Source organism: Scyliorhinus canicula, chromosome 7 (genome assembly GCF_902713615.1).
Source record: "Scyliorhinus canicula chromosome 7, sScyCan1.1, whole genome shotgun sequence".
NCBI classification, from domain to species: Eukaryota; Metazoa; Chordata; class Chondrichthyes; order Carcharhiniformes; family Scyliorhinidae; genus Scyliorhinus; species Scyliorhinus canicula.
In genome coordinates, this window is record NC_052152.1 from 94,777,124 (window position 1) to 94,793,758 (window position 16,635).

Consider the following 16,635-nt stretch of genomic DNA (forward strand, 5'->3'; position numbering starts at 1 on the left):
TGCCTACTTTGTGAAATTTCAAGGCACACCCTGAGCTGGATTCTCCAAAAATGGGGCTATATCCCCACGCCAATGTCAAAAAGCTGGCATTTCACTCTGGACTTTCCTTAAGAAAGTCCTGAGCGATTCCCCTTCCTGCAGGAGGCATGCAGTGCTCTGGAGTGCTTCTCACAGTTCTGGCTGCGGATATGGGGCCCTGCATTCCGGTTGGGAGTCCGCCCCCCGATGGCGGACATTTTCCATGGCGGACTTGCACCGTGGACCGCCATGGAAAATGTACGCCCCCACCCCCCGAGATCGTACCCCGTGGATTAGTCCCCCCGATCACTCCCCTGGTCATCCATGAGCCCCCCCCGATGAACTATCCCCCCCGCCCCCCCATGAGGGCATCTGCTGCCGCCAACGGAGGTTTCTGATGGCCGATACGTGGTCAGAACCACGCCGTCGGGAATTCGGCCAGTTGCGCGCAGAGTATCGCGGGGGCGGGGGGGGGGGGGTTGCCTTTGTCAATGACCCCCCTACCCGCGCCGCTGTTGTGCTTCTTTTACCTGTCTTTTTCTGTGGCTCTGTTCCAATTATAGCAATCAGTGAGTTTACCCGCCTTTCTTTTGATATCTATGTTCTAATGCTCGGAGTCGACAGGTATCAAATGATACCACCACAAGGTTCAACCGGCTATCGATCAAAGAGCCAAACACCAGTTAGTTAGTTTAAGGTCAAGGGTACTTTATTTACACACAATTAGTCATGCAACATAAACACTACTAGTTAACTACACCTACTTGAAATGAAAATCGCTTATTGTCATGAGTAGGCTTCAAATGAAGTTACTGTGAAAAGCCCCTAGTCGTCACATTCCGGCGCCTGTTCAGGGAGGCTGTTACGGGAATCAAACCGTGCTGCTTTCAAAGCCAGCGATTTAGCCCTGTGCCCCTCACTTCAGGCACTCAGCTGAGGGCAGAGGAACAGTGGCCGCTATCCGATTCTGGATCTATCAAGTCCGGAGAAGTAAATGCTCCTCAGTTAGGCTCCTCCATCTGGTAGCGAACATTGAACTTGGACTTGCTTCTGGTGGTGCTGCGATTGGAGATGGACGTTGCTGGGGCACCAGGACCAAAATGCTAATTGAGCGTAATTTTGATACCGTCTGGACTACTTGCTTGCAAATATACATTTCAGGCTCTGAGCCTGCCTGAGTCTTGCTTTGTCCATTTTACCTGCTAGGCTTTGCGGGTTTCTCTGTCCCTGGTTGTGAGTCGCCATCCCAGATGACAACACTCCGTTCTCTTGGTTCTCAACGCGAACCGTGAAGGATCACAATACTGGGCCTTCTCCCGTTCTCTGAAATGCCGGGTACCCTTAATCAAAGGGTATGGGTCAAAAACATTTACCTAAATTTCCCTAATACAACACATATCTAAAAATTCCTAAGGGGCATTTAACATTCAATCCTATATTCCATTCTCCTTATAAATAATTTTTAGAAAGGGACCTCTAACTGTCTCTAACTTGACTACACTCATGCTGCTATTTAACAATCAAAGAACTTATCTTACAATATAAAAATCCAATAGCAGCATCACATTCCTTCTTATCACTAACATTCATATACAGAAAAATAAGCGTTATTGACGAAACAACAATCGCGGAATTTATTAAAGAGTGTGGGGTTTGCTGGAGTCCGAGGAAAGGGGTTCTAAAGGTGTACACTGGAAGACAGGAGGCTCTCCTTCTCCATTTCCGCAATCTGATTGTCTGGATGATGCTGCACAATATGGCTATCACTAGAAAGGCTTCTCACTGTGTATGACAGCGAGTACCATTTAATGAGATTCTCACACCATGTGGGAGTATCAGTGGCTGAGTCTATGTGTGGTTTAGTGTCCGGGCTGGGGGTGTTGAGTTGGGTAGTCGTGTTCGGGGCCTGTGTGTTGAGGGAGGTAGAGGTAGGTAACACGTGCAACTGTTCCAGCGACGATCATGATGTAGATTATCAGGTCCGTCTTCATTTTGTTCGGGCTTTTCTCCATCTGAAAGTATCTTCGTACCTTCCTGGGGGAACAAGCATAATATCTATTATTATCTTGTTGTTTAATATCTCGTCTGTCTGTCTGTTTCTCCTTATCGTCAATTTCCCATTTAGAATCATCACCATATGTGACTCGCTCATTTTTTAAATAAACCAACCATTTGGGAGACAAGGCATCCGAAAAGGTTCTGTGTCACAGTGCGAGCACTCTCGCAGCCTGTGTTTGATGGGCTGAGTGGGCGGACAATTTCTCCGTCCTCTGCAAACTTATTTTTCCAACCAAGTGCTTCTGACATGTAAATAGTAGGTGGGGGGAAATAGCAACCGAAGGGTCGCCAGAAAGGGGCAAAAGTTGTGGCAAAATGCATTCTTTAAACCACAAGAATGAAAAAGAACAGCAAAAAAGTTTTGAAAACAATTCTCCGAATGGAGTGCGTGTGGGCAAGAATGGGTGGAATCCCGGGGTAGCGTGGTGATCAGTGCTGTTACTCCACTATCGGAGGTTGGCTGACCAAATATATAGGGGGTCTTCAGGCAGGATGGGGATCAGTGCCGTTACTCCACTGCCTGAGTGACCTTCCAAGAGCGGTAAGAATTTGGAAATATATGGGTTCCAACAAACTTGTTTCTTTAAATGCCATGTGGCGTCAGAAGAGTAATTATGACTGTATCAAGAAAGTGTCCATGAGGCCGACACAGAAATCATACAAGAGAAAACGTACGTTTAAAAACAAACTGAACAAGAAAAGTGGGCAGGTTCCATCAGAGCAGAGGACACTGTAAATCTCAATCAGTTCCTGACTCTCATCATCTGGACACCTCAAGGTTCCATTCTGAAAAAAGGCCTCAAAGGGGTTACCATGGTGGGAGTCAGACTCAGAGTCATCACCATCTCCCGGGTTCCAAACTCGCGTGTGGAGTTTTCGCGCTAATGTGGCGCGTGCCGATGTGGGGTCCATTTTGTCATTCCGTGTCAGGCGACAGGAATTAACATGGTGTCATTGTTTCATGTTCCATAGGGCTGTCTGGGCAAGGGGGGTGTCGCTATTGTCGGGTGGTGGGTCAGGTTCCGGTTTGGGCAAATAAATTGTCTCAAAGGGGCTGAACATATCCTGGTCGATGTTTCTGGGGGCTGTAGTGACTGGGACCTGGTCTGTGTGTCCATTGTTCGGGTTTCTCAGGGGCTTCAGTTGCGCTGTCGCTGTCGCTAGCAGCCGAATCAATCGTCAGTATGAAATTTGATCCTGGGGGCGGGGTCAAGGGCGTGCTGCTGCTGGTGGGTTAAGGGGGATTGGGTTGTCAGTGGGCGGGTGCTCGTTGTCTGCCATCGCCAATGAGAGGTGGTGCGAGTGGCTGCACTGCGTTCCATAAACCTTCGGCTGGTTTACATGGAACCATCCTGATTTACCGTTTGGATATGTGACTTTATAAACTGAGGGGCTTACTTTGTCCGAGATTGATTAGGATCCTGCAAATTCTGGGGAGAGAAATGAGCTGGGGTTGTATAAGGTGATCATCACTTGCTGTCCGACTGTATACTCTGTCGGGTGTACTGTCTTATCAAAGCAGGCCTTACTCTGCTTTCGTTTAGTGCCCAGTCGAACAGCTGCAGCGAGCTGTGCTGCTTTAATATTTTCTACCATGTGCTGGACTGCTTTCTCATGGGTCAGGGCGGTGACTGCGGGGCTGGCCAAATCAAGCCCGAATAAATACTGGGTACCCTTCATGGGTTGTTCGGTTATGAGGGTATGGGGGGGTATATCCTGTTGAACTCTACACTGTGTTTCTAATAAACATCAATGTGAATGGGAGTACTGTGTCTCATGTCGTATTGGATTCCACTGTGAAGACTGGTGCAACATAACTATTCAGTTTGTCTGCCATTTCTTTGTTTCCTATTACTACTTCTCCACCCTCATTTTCCAGTGGCCTAGTGATTATTATCCAGTGTACCTGTCCATCCCTTTTATTGCCTCTGCTAACAGTTTAGATTTCCCCGAAGAAGTCGATAAACGGCTGCCACCTCCGGACGAACCCGAACATTGACCCTCTCAGGGAGAACTTAATTTTCTCAAGTCTGAGAAACCCAGCCATATCGCTAACTCAGACCTCTGATTTTGGGGGTTTCGAGTTCCTCCACGCTAACAATATCCGTCTCCGAGCTACCAAGGAGGCAAAGGCCAAAAAACCAGCCTCTCTCGCCCGCTCGACTCCCGGATCTTCCGACACTCCAAAGATCGCCATGTCTGGACTCGGCGCCACCCTTGCTTTAAGTACCATGGACATGACATCCGCAAATCCATGCCAGTAACCCCTAAGCTTCGGGCATGCCCAAAACATATGGTTTGCTGGCCATCCTGCACGTCTTGTCCTCTATCCCAGAAAACTTGCTCGTCCAGGCCACCGTCATGTGAGCCCGGTGAGCCACCTTGAATTGTGTCAGGCTGAGCCTGGCACATGATGAGACCGTGTTGACTCTGCTCAAAGCATCCGCCCACAGACCCGCCTCTACATCCTCTGCCAGCTCATCTTCCCACTTACCCTTTCGCTCATCTATCTAGGTTTCCTCCCACTCCGTAAGCACTACTTTAAACTGCACCAGGGGTCAAGGCAAGGCAAGGATGTCCTCTCTCCCCACTGTTGTTTGCTTTGGCCATAGAGCCACTGGCGATGGTGCTAAGAGCATCAAAGGACTGAAAAGGGATAGTCCGGGGGGGGGGGGGGGGGGGGGGGGGCGTGGAACATAGGGTCTCGCTATACGCAGACAACCTGCTCCTATATGTTTCCGACCTTTTCGGCGGGGGATGGGGAAGATTCTGCGGATCTTTGGGGAATTTGGCTAGTTTTCGGGATACAAATTGAAAATAGGTAAAAGTGAGGTGTTTGCAATCCAGACGAGAGGACAAGATAGGAGACTGGGGAGCTGCCGTTCAGAGTGGTGGGAGGGAGTTTTCTTCCGGAGGTGGAACATGCTCCCGCTGTAATATTGCCTTTCTTATGTCTTTTCTATCTCCTGATTTATTTTAGGCCCCAAATCCTGCCTACTATTTGGGACCTGTACATAACTCCCATCAGGGTCTTTTTACCTTTGTGATTCCTCAACTCTACCGACAGCAATTCCATGCCTTCTGATCCTACATCGCCACTTGCTGTCAATTTAATTTCATTGCTTACGAACAATGCAACCCCGCCCCCTTTGACCATCTGCCTGTCCTATCGATAGGGCAGCCCTATCACGTCTCTGTGATGCCCACAATATCGTACCGGCCAATTTCAATGTGCGCAACAAACTTATTTACCTTGTTCCGTATACTGCGTGCATTTAGGACAACACCCTCAGTCCTGCATTGACCACACCCCCATTCTCATATTTTTCACCTATTTTGCTTTGCCTGAAGTTAGATTCCTGCCACCTTCTGTACTCTCTGTTCTATTACATCTGGAAACTTTACTAACCTCTCCTGAACCCTTTGCTCCTAGTTTAAAGTCCTCATAATTAATCTGCACTTCTACTGTCTCCTTTAAATTGGATTTTCTAATTCTCCATCCATCTCCATACAATTGAACCCTCCCCCCCCATTCGCAGATCAGTTTTTTGTTTCAGGATTAAAGATTCTGATTAGTCAAATGCAAAACAATTTTTAATTGCTTACACTGTTCATATCGTATTCGTGAGAAGTGCAGGCAGCTGAACAATAACTGGAGCAACTTCAGTCTGTCTACATTGTTACCAATAGCAACACATTTATCATTGTAGAAGCATTGTATTCTTGTATTATGTCAATTTTTAACAATATAATTTTCATGCAGAGGCCTACAGATAAAGATCAGATGGTGAATGAATATTCTAGGGAAGAGGAAGCAAAATCCATATTTTTTGAAAATTGTCCTAATTCATGGTCACATCTATACAAAAATGGAATTGAAACCTGTCTACAATAAATGGTTTCTTGTTCATTCTGCAGCAGCCAGCCCATTACGTCACCAGGTGCTTCTCAGTCATTTCAAAGCCCCTAAAGTGATGTGAAATCATATAGGAGTGTGAAGAAGTGCTTTTGGGAAGAACGCAGAAGATTGCTGTTGAAAGAACGCTCTATACTTATAATAAATTGTATTTACCGTCTGAGCACAGATTAGAAGCTGGAGAATCCCTGGGCACAAGTTGTCTGATGACTGCATATATTCAGAGACATGGGACAGCTGTCATTAGATTAAAAAGCCGAGCAAACTTAGAAAATATTTCAAGGCTGCTGTCATAGCCATCAACGTGAAGGATGTCAATATTGGACTTGAACTGGTATTTCAGTTTAATTGCCAAATATTAGCATCGAGCAAACCTATCTTAAAGTAAAGCCCCCCTTGCATTCTCACTGCAGAATCTGTTGACCATAACCAAAGACAAGTCCCTCCCAAAGTCCACAGATATGCAGGTTAAGTGGATTGGCCATGCTAAATTTTTCCTTAGAGTCCAACAGGTTACATGGAGTTATTGGGTTATGGGGATAGGGTGGAGGCGTGGGCCTAGGTTGAGTGCTCTTTCAGAGGGTCGGTGCAAACTTGATGGGCCGAACAGCCTCCTTCAGCATTACAGTGATTCTATGATTCTATGTGGATATCTACCACTGCATAAGGCTCAGATAAACTATTTTAGAGGGTGGGTTTCTCCGTCCCGCCACACCAAATTTCTGATTCAGCACGCCATCGGGATTCTCCGTTTTGCCGGCAGGTAAATGGGGTTTCCCATTGTGGGGCAGTCCTGCGCCATCAGGAAACACCCGGGCTGCTGGAGAATCCCGATGGTGGATAATTCAGCCCCACATGATCTTTCAAATGGTGATGCAAAGCTGAGGGATGTGTTGAGTTGTTGGTGAACTCCCACAAGTTACTGTGTTACGATTTCAACATATGTAGTCTTCCTTACATCGGTTTTGGCTAGATGTAAACAATGGATCGAAAGCTGGAAGGAGGGCAGTGTAGTTCTTCATCTCTGTACTCCGGTTAAGTTTAAATTTGAGTTTTAACTTTAAAGATGTGAGGTAACTGCTTGAACACGTATAAATTTATATTGCTAAACCTTCCCTGCAGTTTTTCATTAAAACACTTCAAAAGAATTATCACGGAGAAGATTGCAGCAGATTTCCAGTTCCCCAGCCATCTTGGGTTATTGAGAAATGTTATAATGAGCTGCTTTAAATTATAGAATTATTGAAGATAATCAAGTCATTTGAGAAGGTAGGCAATTAAAATGAAGGAACCATCATATTTTCATTACTTTAAATGAATTCTGCTCTTAGCATTTTCATGTTCTGTCTAGATTTTAATGAAAAAAAGACCTGTTAATACACAATATAGTGTATTTTTTACATTGTACAGAATGCAGTGTTGGACTGAAGACGATCAGAAATCTATCTATTATCTGAGCCGATAGGGTTGTTGTATAAACAAAGCAAATAGTTCTGTAATATTACGTGTCACTGAAGCAAAAAGAAATCTCAGTCTTGTAGTATAGCACAACCCAGAGTCCGGCATGGATCCACCTCTGTAGAACTAAGCATTAGCACAAAAACTGAAGTTAAATATACTCAGTTTTATGATTATCTCCTGTATTTAATAAGTCCAGTAATATATGTATATATATATATATATATATATGTATTACATAATGATATCATCTTTATTAGCTAGGATTACCTATTACAAAGCCTGTATCATCATGTTTTTTATCTAAATGTTGAACAGAAATAAGTGCACTCCAGATCATAGGAGCTTTGAGCCGGGATTCTCCCCTACCCGGCTGGGCGGGGATCCCGGCGTGATGGAGTGGCGTGAACCACTCCGGCGTTGGGCCGCCCCAAAGGTGCGGAGGTCTCCACACCTTTAGGGGCCAAGCCCTCACATTGAAGGGCTAGGCCCGCACTGGAGTGGTTGGTGCTCCGCCGGCTGGCGTGGACGGCCTTTGGCTCCACGCCAGCCGGGGCCGAAAGGACTTCACCAGCCGGCGTAAGTCCGCGCATGCGCCGGAGCATCAGCGGCTTCTGACGTCATCCCGGCGCATGCGCAGGGGAGGGGGTCACTTCAGCCTCCGCCATGGTGAAGGCAGAAGGAAAAGAGTGCCCCCACGGCGCAGGCCCGCCCGCCGAACGGTGGGTCCCAATCGTGGGCTAGGCCACCATGGGGGCACCCCCCCCGGGGCCAGATCTCCCCGCGTGCCCCCCAGGACCCCGGAGCCCGCCCGCGCCACCAGTCCCGCTGGTCAGGTTCGTGTTTTGATTCCCGCAGACGGGAGAGACTTCGGCCCATCGCGGGCCGGAGAATCGCCGGGAGGGCCTGACCGGCGCGGCGCGATTCCCACCCCCGCTGAATCTCTGGTGGCGGAGAATTCGGGACACGGCGGGGGCGGGATTGATGCCGGCCCCCAGCGATTCTCCGACCCGATGGGGGGTCGGAGAATCCCGCCTAAGAAGTCCATTTATGGGGGGTAATGTTGAACCAAACAACCCAAAGATTACTGAGGTGTGTTTCAAAACTGTATTACCGAATGAATCATATTCAATTAGCACCTTCCACAACATTCGTGACACCTCCTTCTGCTCATCTAAACAAAATGTCTGTCAGATGCCACTCACACTCTTTTTTGGGGAGAAAGAATCAAAATAATCCTGATATCAAATCATTGAGAGGCTGTGGCTTATTTTTGCTGGTGATACTCGTGTATTACTGCACAACAGGAAAACAATACAAAGAACTTCAGTAACAGGAGGTAAACCTCTGGGAGTTGAATTTTAGACAGCCAATGCTTCTTTTTTTGTTTCTGATGTTGTGAGGCTCAGTTTTGAAAGTTGAAAAAATAGCTGCTAATTTCTTTCATCCTTACTGCCTGGAATCAATGGACTGAAATCAGGCAAGTTTTACATGATTCAGGTGATCTGCTGCACGAGACTGCTGTCCACATGGTGAACACAAAAATCTACCCCTACCTGCATCCATGTGTAAAATCCAGTGCTTTACCTGCTCCGTTTTGGCCTTTACCTCAGATTAGGTCCTCTGGAATTGAGCGCAAGAATCAAGGCTGACAGTCCAGCTCAGTAATGCAGGAGTGCTGCACTATTGGAGGTGCCATCAGTTGGTGAAACCGTCGGTTCTGTTTACCCACTCAGGTGGATTCAAAAAATCTTATGACACTATTTTGAAGAGGGGGAGGGGTATCAGCATTGGGTTAGCCCATGTTTGTCCTTCAATAAAAATCACTGAGCAGATGATCTGATCATTATCAATTTGTTCTTTATGAAGTCTTGCTGAGCACAAATTAACTATTGTACTTCCCACATTAATTATACTTCAAAAGAATGTAATTGACTGTCAAGTGCTTTGGGACATCCTGTGGGCATGCAAGGCGCTCTCTAAGTACAAACTTTTCTTTTTTCCTGGAAGGATCAGCAACTGCAGTCCATTTGGCCTTTGAGACATCCCTCAGTTTCCATACTATCTCCACCTTAGCTTCATATCTAATCTCCTTCTTGTATATATTTTCTCCCTCTGTTGGAGAAAGAACAGCAAAAGTCAGTAATCTACCTGTCTGGCTTGCCACCATTTTGCTGGTGTGCCTCAGATGCTTCAGAATGTTTCAACCGTCAGTGTATTATGATCCTAGGATATACCCCAACAGTTGCTAGGATACTGGACTGAAACCCCAATATTGTAGTTTACTTTTAAGGCTGTGTAGAAGGAATTATTTGCTGGAGGAGTTTTTGCATTAAACAATAGTGCTTTGGTATTTCTAAAACAGAACCTTGTTGTTAATACAGTATTAAACTTTTAAACTTCACACCCAAAAAGAATGATCTACAATTATCCGTTAATACTACTACTGAATTGTACATTAAACAACAAGAAAACAAACATACAGCTTTCAATCTATCTGAAAATCAGCATGGCATAGAGTAATTCTTGTTTTATAAAACAGATTTGGCTCCTGATAGAACCCATTCAGACTCTGGCTGAATATCTTCAAAAAGCTGGTTCACCTGACATTTTTGAGCTCTTCCTTGTCTCCAGGCAAGACTGCTCTGCTTTACATGTTATTATTATTTTATAACTATCCTATTTTGGGAGAATTGTGGGCTTTGGGTTAGGCAGATCAGAATTCAGCTGTTTTCTCTCCCGAAATTTCTCCAAAACTCACTGCCACTCTGCATTCCCGGCCTCCACCCAGCAATGATTTAATATCCCAAAGCTGTAAAACAAAGATTCTCTGCAGGCTGCAAAATCACATTAACTCCCCAGGGACTTCCCCAGCCAATCCACATTCCTCTGGTCAATTTCACCTACTGTTTCCTCAAAGTTACTAGACCTTTACGAAACAAAATCCTTTTAAAAAACATGACCACTGCAGTCAAACACACTATAACCCTAGGCTTTTAACCCTTAAATTGTTTTGACATTTAGTAAACCTATTAAAATCCTCCATTAGTCACACGTGGTGCACAGAATTACACAATATATCCAGGTTATTGATGTTGGTCAAACTCTCCTTTAGCCATTTGCATTGAATTCCTCTGTACCTTGCTGCACATACATCTTTCTCATTTAGAATTCATAATACATTAGGGTCTTTCAAATTTAAGAAGGATTGATTGTTCTAATGACTGTCTATATTTTCAGGCAATTTAGATGGAAAGGCTTTACTGATTCTCAGGGATCTGACCCATTGCCAGCTGAAAGCTCTGTGGATGCTCCTGAGCAGATACCAGCTTGAGAGGTCTTTCTTGGGAGTTCTATTTCACAGAGAGTGTCTTAGTTGAGGAATTTTAGAAGCTACTGAATGTGTACAGTGCAATGCCATTTGCACTGGAGACTACTTGCACGGCAGAAAGAGTCTCCATGACTGATTGCTATTGATAAAAGTAAACAGAAGTTACAAAAACCTATATTATGTGAATTATAATGAATAACACTCGCTCTAGAATATACAACGGACTGCTACATAATCTCAGATATTGGCCAGCATATAGAGTTGTGTTATCTAATATATAATCCAGGAAAAGTAACAGCTCGTTCACATATTATCGGCTGCTAAATTTTATTTCTTCTGTCAATGTAAAACTGGTAAATACCTTGGACTTTCTTTTAAGATTCAGATTGATGAAGCATCACAAAAAAACATGTGTTAAGCAAGCAGGAGCTAAGCGTGTATTAATGGCGCTGAATATTGAAAGTCTGGAGGAAAAAATGCCCAATTGTATAATACCAATGGTTACGATGGTGTAGTTTTGTATTTAGTGCCCCTAGTGCAGTGTTAACAGCGGGCGTGGATATCACAAGTAATTCGACAATCCGATGCTTCTTGCAGATACCACTGCCCACTGGGATGGCCGGGTCATGGAATGACCCTTCTGGGAATTCAACCATTTTGAGCCATGTCCATCTGGTTTTCTGACCACCATCAAAAGAGTTTAAATCATGGAATGATCATGCTTGTTGACAAACCGATTGAGATCAATCGAACACTCTTTCCCGACAGATTTAATATCTAAATTCATAATTGTTGTTCCCATTTATAAAATGGTTGCAGCAGTGATAAGTTGCACTAGGAAGGCCTGAACCTGACTTCTAGATGTGCTCAGGACATTTTAATTTAGGTGGTCATTTGAAATAAGGCTAGTTTCTGAATCCATCCCCAAAACTGGTGAAAAGTTAAAAAATATGCTATCTTTTCAGGCTCTCTCCAGTAACTTAATCAGTAACTATTGAAAAAAACTACTGGGGACTGTGGGAAAACAGGTTGCAGCTGTAGGTGGGATATTCCATCCCGTATCACTGGCGGGATCTTCCGGTCTTGCCAAGGGCGAATTCTGGAGACATGTTTTCCAAGGTGAAGGCCGCTTGTCATTGACCGCTGGTGGGAGGTTCTGGTCCTGCAGATGTCTATGACACTTTCCCTGGCTCGCCCGTCCCGCTGCCGGGGAACTTTCTGCAGGAGGGCCAACTTCGATGGGACCGGAAAATCTTGCTGGCGGGAAAGACTCCTTTCCAATTGCGTCAATGTGGAGCCAGGAGGTGGACAAGAAAAGCTCCTAATTAATACTGCAGCCACTACAGGCCTATGCTTTCTGACCTCCTGATTAACATATGCCACCAACCCCCACCTTTCTGAGCTCATCAAATTCCAAGGGCCTACGGTCAGCGCCCTGCATTAGGGCAATGGATGGTGGCCACAGCTCGCTGCAATTTTGATGGTGAGGCCAGAGGACAAATTGAAGATGGTTTGTGAACCTCTCAATTCAAAAGTTCCTAGGCCCATTCCACAGGCGTCCCAGATGGTTTTTGGTGCTGATGAATTTAAGCCCTATATGACCCCCCCCCCCACCCACCCACCCCTGGTTATCAGCCTGCCCAATACTATTTCTTGTTATGACCATGGTTCAGGGTTATAGCTTGGACACACTAATATTTTAGTGCTCTGAGAAACATGTGACTCCATGCGTGGCTCAAGTCTCATAGACAGAAACTAGTAATAATAAATACTTAATGACGTCAATTGATGGCTGCTCTTCTCATTTCATTTCAAAGTGCGTAAGAAATGGTCCCATTTGCTCCTATCATCCATTCCCAAATAAACAGGATAATGCCGAAATCTTAAATTGGAATGGATGGATTGATTTCAGGAAAAAATTGTAAAATCAATTGCTGATATTACCCTTTCCTAAAACGTTCTTATGTTTCATCCAGGTTTCGTACGTCAAAGCTATTGATATTTGGATGGCAGTTTGTCTCCTCTTCGTGTTTTCTGCCTTGTTGGAATATGCTGCTGTAAACTTTGTATCACGCCAGCACAAAGAATTTTTGCGCCTGAGAAGAAGACAAAGAAGACAAAATAAGGTAAATAAGGAGCACTGTAAAAGGGGATAATGAATACTCCACATCCAAATTATACTGTTCATCTTCAAGCTACTTCAGCAACAGTCTCTGCCTTTCAGGTATTCGTACTTCATTGTGCATGACCCATTTGGAGGCGTTTTTGAGAGATTGATAAGGCATTGGAGGGAAAAGTTTTATGATTTAGCATTGCTGGTTCAGAGTAGTGTGTGGAAATATGCAGTGAATTGTGTGGATCATAGACATAGAACATACAGTGCAGAAGGAGGCCATTTGGCCCATCACGTCTGCACCGACCCACTTGAGTCCTCACTTCCACCCTATCCCCGTAACCCAATAAACCCTCCTAACCTTTTTTGGTCACTAAGGGCAATTTATCATGGCCAATCCACCTAACCTGCACGCCTTTGGACTGTGGGAGGAAACCGGAGCACCCGGAGGAAACCCACGCAGACACGGGGAGAACGTGCAGACTCCGCACAGACAGTGACCCAGCGGGGAATTGAACCTGGGACCCTGGCGCTGTGAAGCCACAGTGCTAATAACTTGTGCTACCGTGCTGCCCCTATTATGTAAAAGCACAAAGCATGATGAATAAGATCAGTGAGTTGCAGGCATAGAAAACCACATGGGAATTTTTTGTCGATAATGGAGACCTGGTTCATAAAAGAGCAAGATTGGGTACTAAATTTTCCTGGATGCACACAGCTCAGGAAAGATAGGGAAAGAATGAAAGAAGGACGGGAGTGATATTTTATTCTGTCATGGGATGTGGCTGTCGCTGTCTGGGCCAGCATATATTGTGAATCCTTCTGCACTGTATGTTCTATAATATTAATTGTAAACCAGTCATGATCTCACTGAATGGTGGGGCAGTTTTGATGGGCCGAATGACCTTCTTCTGTTCCTCTGTCTTATGATCTTGTGTAGATCTTATTGCATTCCCTCTTATTCTGACCCCACCTAATGCCTAGGTATTTCTTTCTCAAGTGAAATCTGTCTCTCCCAAGTCCATTTTGTTTCTCCTTTATAATGTTACATCCAGGTACTCACCCACTTGCCAAGTTCATCTAACCACTCTCCAGCTACACAGGCAAACTGAAAGGCCCTAACTCTGTTGACATGTAACCTGTCCAGATTGTACTGGTCTCACCTCCTCTGGAACTGATTTCAATGCATGAAATGCTGAATCTCTCCATCCACGCATTTGTCTGCTCAATACTCCTATTTCGTTACTAGTACACGGGACTGAAGTAATCCAGAGATTACCACCTTTGAGGGCCTGCTTGCAATAGTCTCTTTCCTAGCTCCCTAAAATATGTCTGTTGCAGGATCTCATACCTCATTCTACCTATGTCATTGGTACCGATATTGACCACAACCTCTGATTGTTCATCCTTCCTCTTCTTATGGCTTCAGCCCGCCTCAGCAATGGCTGCTCCAATGATGGTGAGCAATGTCCACTCCATGAGTTAAGAACATGCAGACATATCTATCCTCCATGGCTCCCACTGCCTCATCAGCATGTCTGGAGGATTGTTTGGTAGGCTGGATAGACGCCATCTCTCCTCTGCACACCCTCAACCTTGAATCCTGCTCTATCTCATGGTGTGGCATTCTTGTGCCATTCCCAAGTCAGAATCAATTGTAGGTTGACTTCCAGCACCTATTGCACATAACCCAGGCTATATTTAACTGGAGCTAACCTCACCCACTCTTGGGCTTCCTGTTGAGTCAAACAGCTGCTCAGTAGTGTGATTAACACTAGCTTCATTCTCATGGTCATGAACAGGCAGCATAAATCTGACCTGCTTTGAAGCACTACAGCCTCACAGCTCCAGGGACCCGTTTCAATTCCGGCCTTGGGCGACTGTGTGGAGTTTGCACTTTTTCCCCGTGTCTGCGTGGGTTTCCTCCAAGTGCACCAGTTTCTTCCCACAGGCCAAAGACATGCAGGTCAGGTTGATTGGCCATGCTAAATTGTCCCTTAGTGTCCAATAGGTTAGATGGGATTACTGGGTTACGGGAATATGGTGGAGGTGTAGGCTTAAGTAGGGTGCTCTTTCCAAGGGCCGGTGCAGACTCAATGGGCCGAATGGCCTCCTTCTGCACTGTAGGGATTCTAAGTTCTCAGCCTGCATCGAATCAATGGGCATGGATCAATTGTGCATCAAGATTCCAATGCCCGTTTTGGGGTCTATTGAATTTTGCTGCCCAAGTCCTTTCTCTTTATTACTTAGTTCAAGCAGACTTATTCATTTCACCATAACTATGTAAACAAAAATACAAATCTAAAATAATAGGATTATCTGTTATCCTATCAGAAACGTTGTGAATTTGAGTAATTTGCTTTCTCAATTTTAGTTCCATTGCTTTTGACCATTTTTCTTCTAATTTATTGTTAACGTTTGAAATATATCTTGAGTTGATTTGAGAAATGCAAGTGACTAAACCGCATGGCCCTTCCCCACCCCTATGTCCTGTTAGCAAGTTGTGAGGATAAGGATAAATTCAGTGAGCCAGTGATTCCAGCAGAGTTGGAGATAACATATCAATGCTGTAGCACCAATACTCTGGCAAGAAGCACATTAACATCTGCAAAGGACTTACCACAGAGACAACCACCAGTAACGTTTGAAAAATCGCACATGTCGAACATCCTTCAGGTAGCTGTGGGAGCATCTGATGTAGCTCTGTGAAATTTGTCATTTTTAACACAGAAGACAGATGCAGTGTGTTCCAATTTCTACCCTCATATATCTCGACCCATTTTTTATGTCTGGCGATCATTTCCTCTGATAGACCTTTTCTAAACGTGTTGTGAAGAAGGAAAGCTCAAATGCCTATAAGTACCTTTGATTGTACCAGTGACAGAGCACTGCAATATATCTCACAGATACTGCTCCTAAGTGCACTTAAAAAAAAATACAGCAGTCCAAAGTTTGCAGTAACCACGTCACTTCCAAATTCTGAATGTTGCATATCAGCGTTACTGTGTAAATGGCTTCCAAAATAATTTATTTTTGAAGACCAGCATGTGAAATATTTAATCTGCTACCTGTGGTTCAGAGCCACTTACTGCCATTAGAAATCATGCAGTTTGTCACAGATTTTCAAATGTAACAAATCGGTTGCTTCAAAACATTTTTGATTGATAATTATTGGTAGCAAGCTCCCCTCCAAATCCCTCACCATCCTGCCTTGGAACTATATCACCGTTCCATCACTGTCGCTGGGTGAAAATACTGGAACTCCCTCCCTAACAGCACTGTGGGTGTACCTACACCACATGGACTGCAGCAGATCAAGAAGGCAGCTCACCACCACCATCCCAAGGGCAATTAAGGATGGGAACAAATGCTGGCCTAACCGGCAAAGCCCACGTCACCTGAATGAATTTTCTTTTTAAATCAATACCTATTCAAAACTGTGCTTTAAAAATATTGCAGCTAATGTGTGGAAGCTGGCTGGAATGCATTGAAATACAGTTTTAGATTGCACTTTATATGAAATTACTCATGTGGTAGGAATTGTGAGGAGTTTTAGCTCTGCTTGCCGGTGTCCGTGGAGACATTTTCTTAGTTAGAAATGACCGAGCAATTTATAATGCTTCTTAATGGATAAAAGTGAAATTAACTCCATTCCCTGAGCACGCAAGTTGAAGAAGCAGAACCTATGTAGCGGTAAATTGGATATCAGCTGAGGACTTCATTTTGTAGCCTTCTTCTGTT

General features: G+C 44.8%; 1 protein-coding gene across 5 annotated transcripts in view; it reads left to right on the plus strand.

Annotated features, from left to right (window-relative positions):
• The window catches only part of glra2 (glycine receptor, alpha 2), a 233,635-nt gene that overhangs the window by 166,462 nt on the left and 50,538 nt on the right, over positions 1 to 16,635 (plus strand). For all 5 annotated transcript variants that reach the window (XM_038802489.1, XM_038802490.1, XM_038802492.1 and 2 more), the window contains one exon: positions 12,758 to 12,907. In XM_038802489.1, coding sequence (XP_038658417.1) covers positions 12,758 to 12,907 — 150 coding nt within the window. The remainder of the gene's footprint in view (positions 1 to 12,757; positions 12,908 to 16,635) is intronic.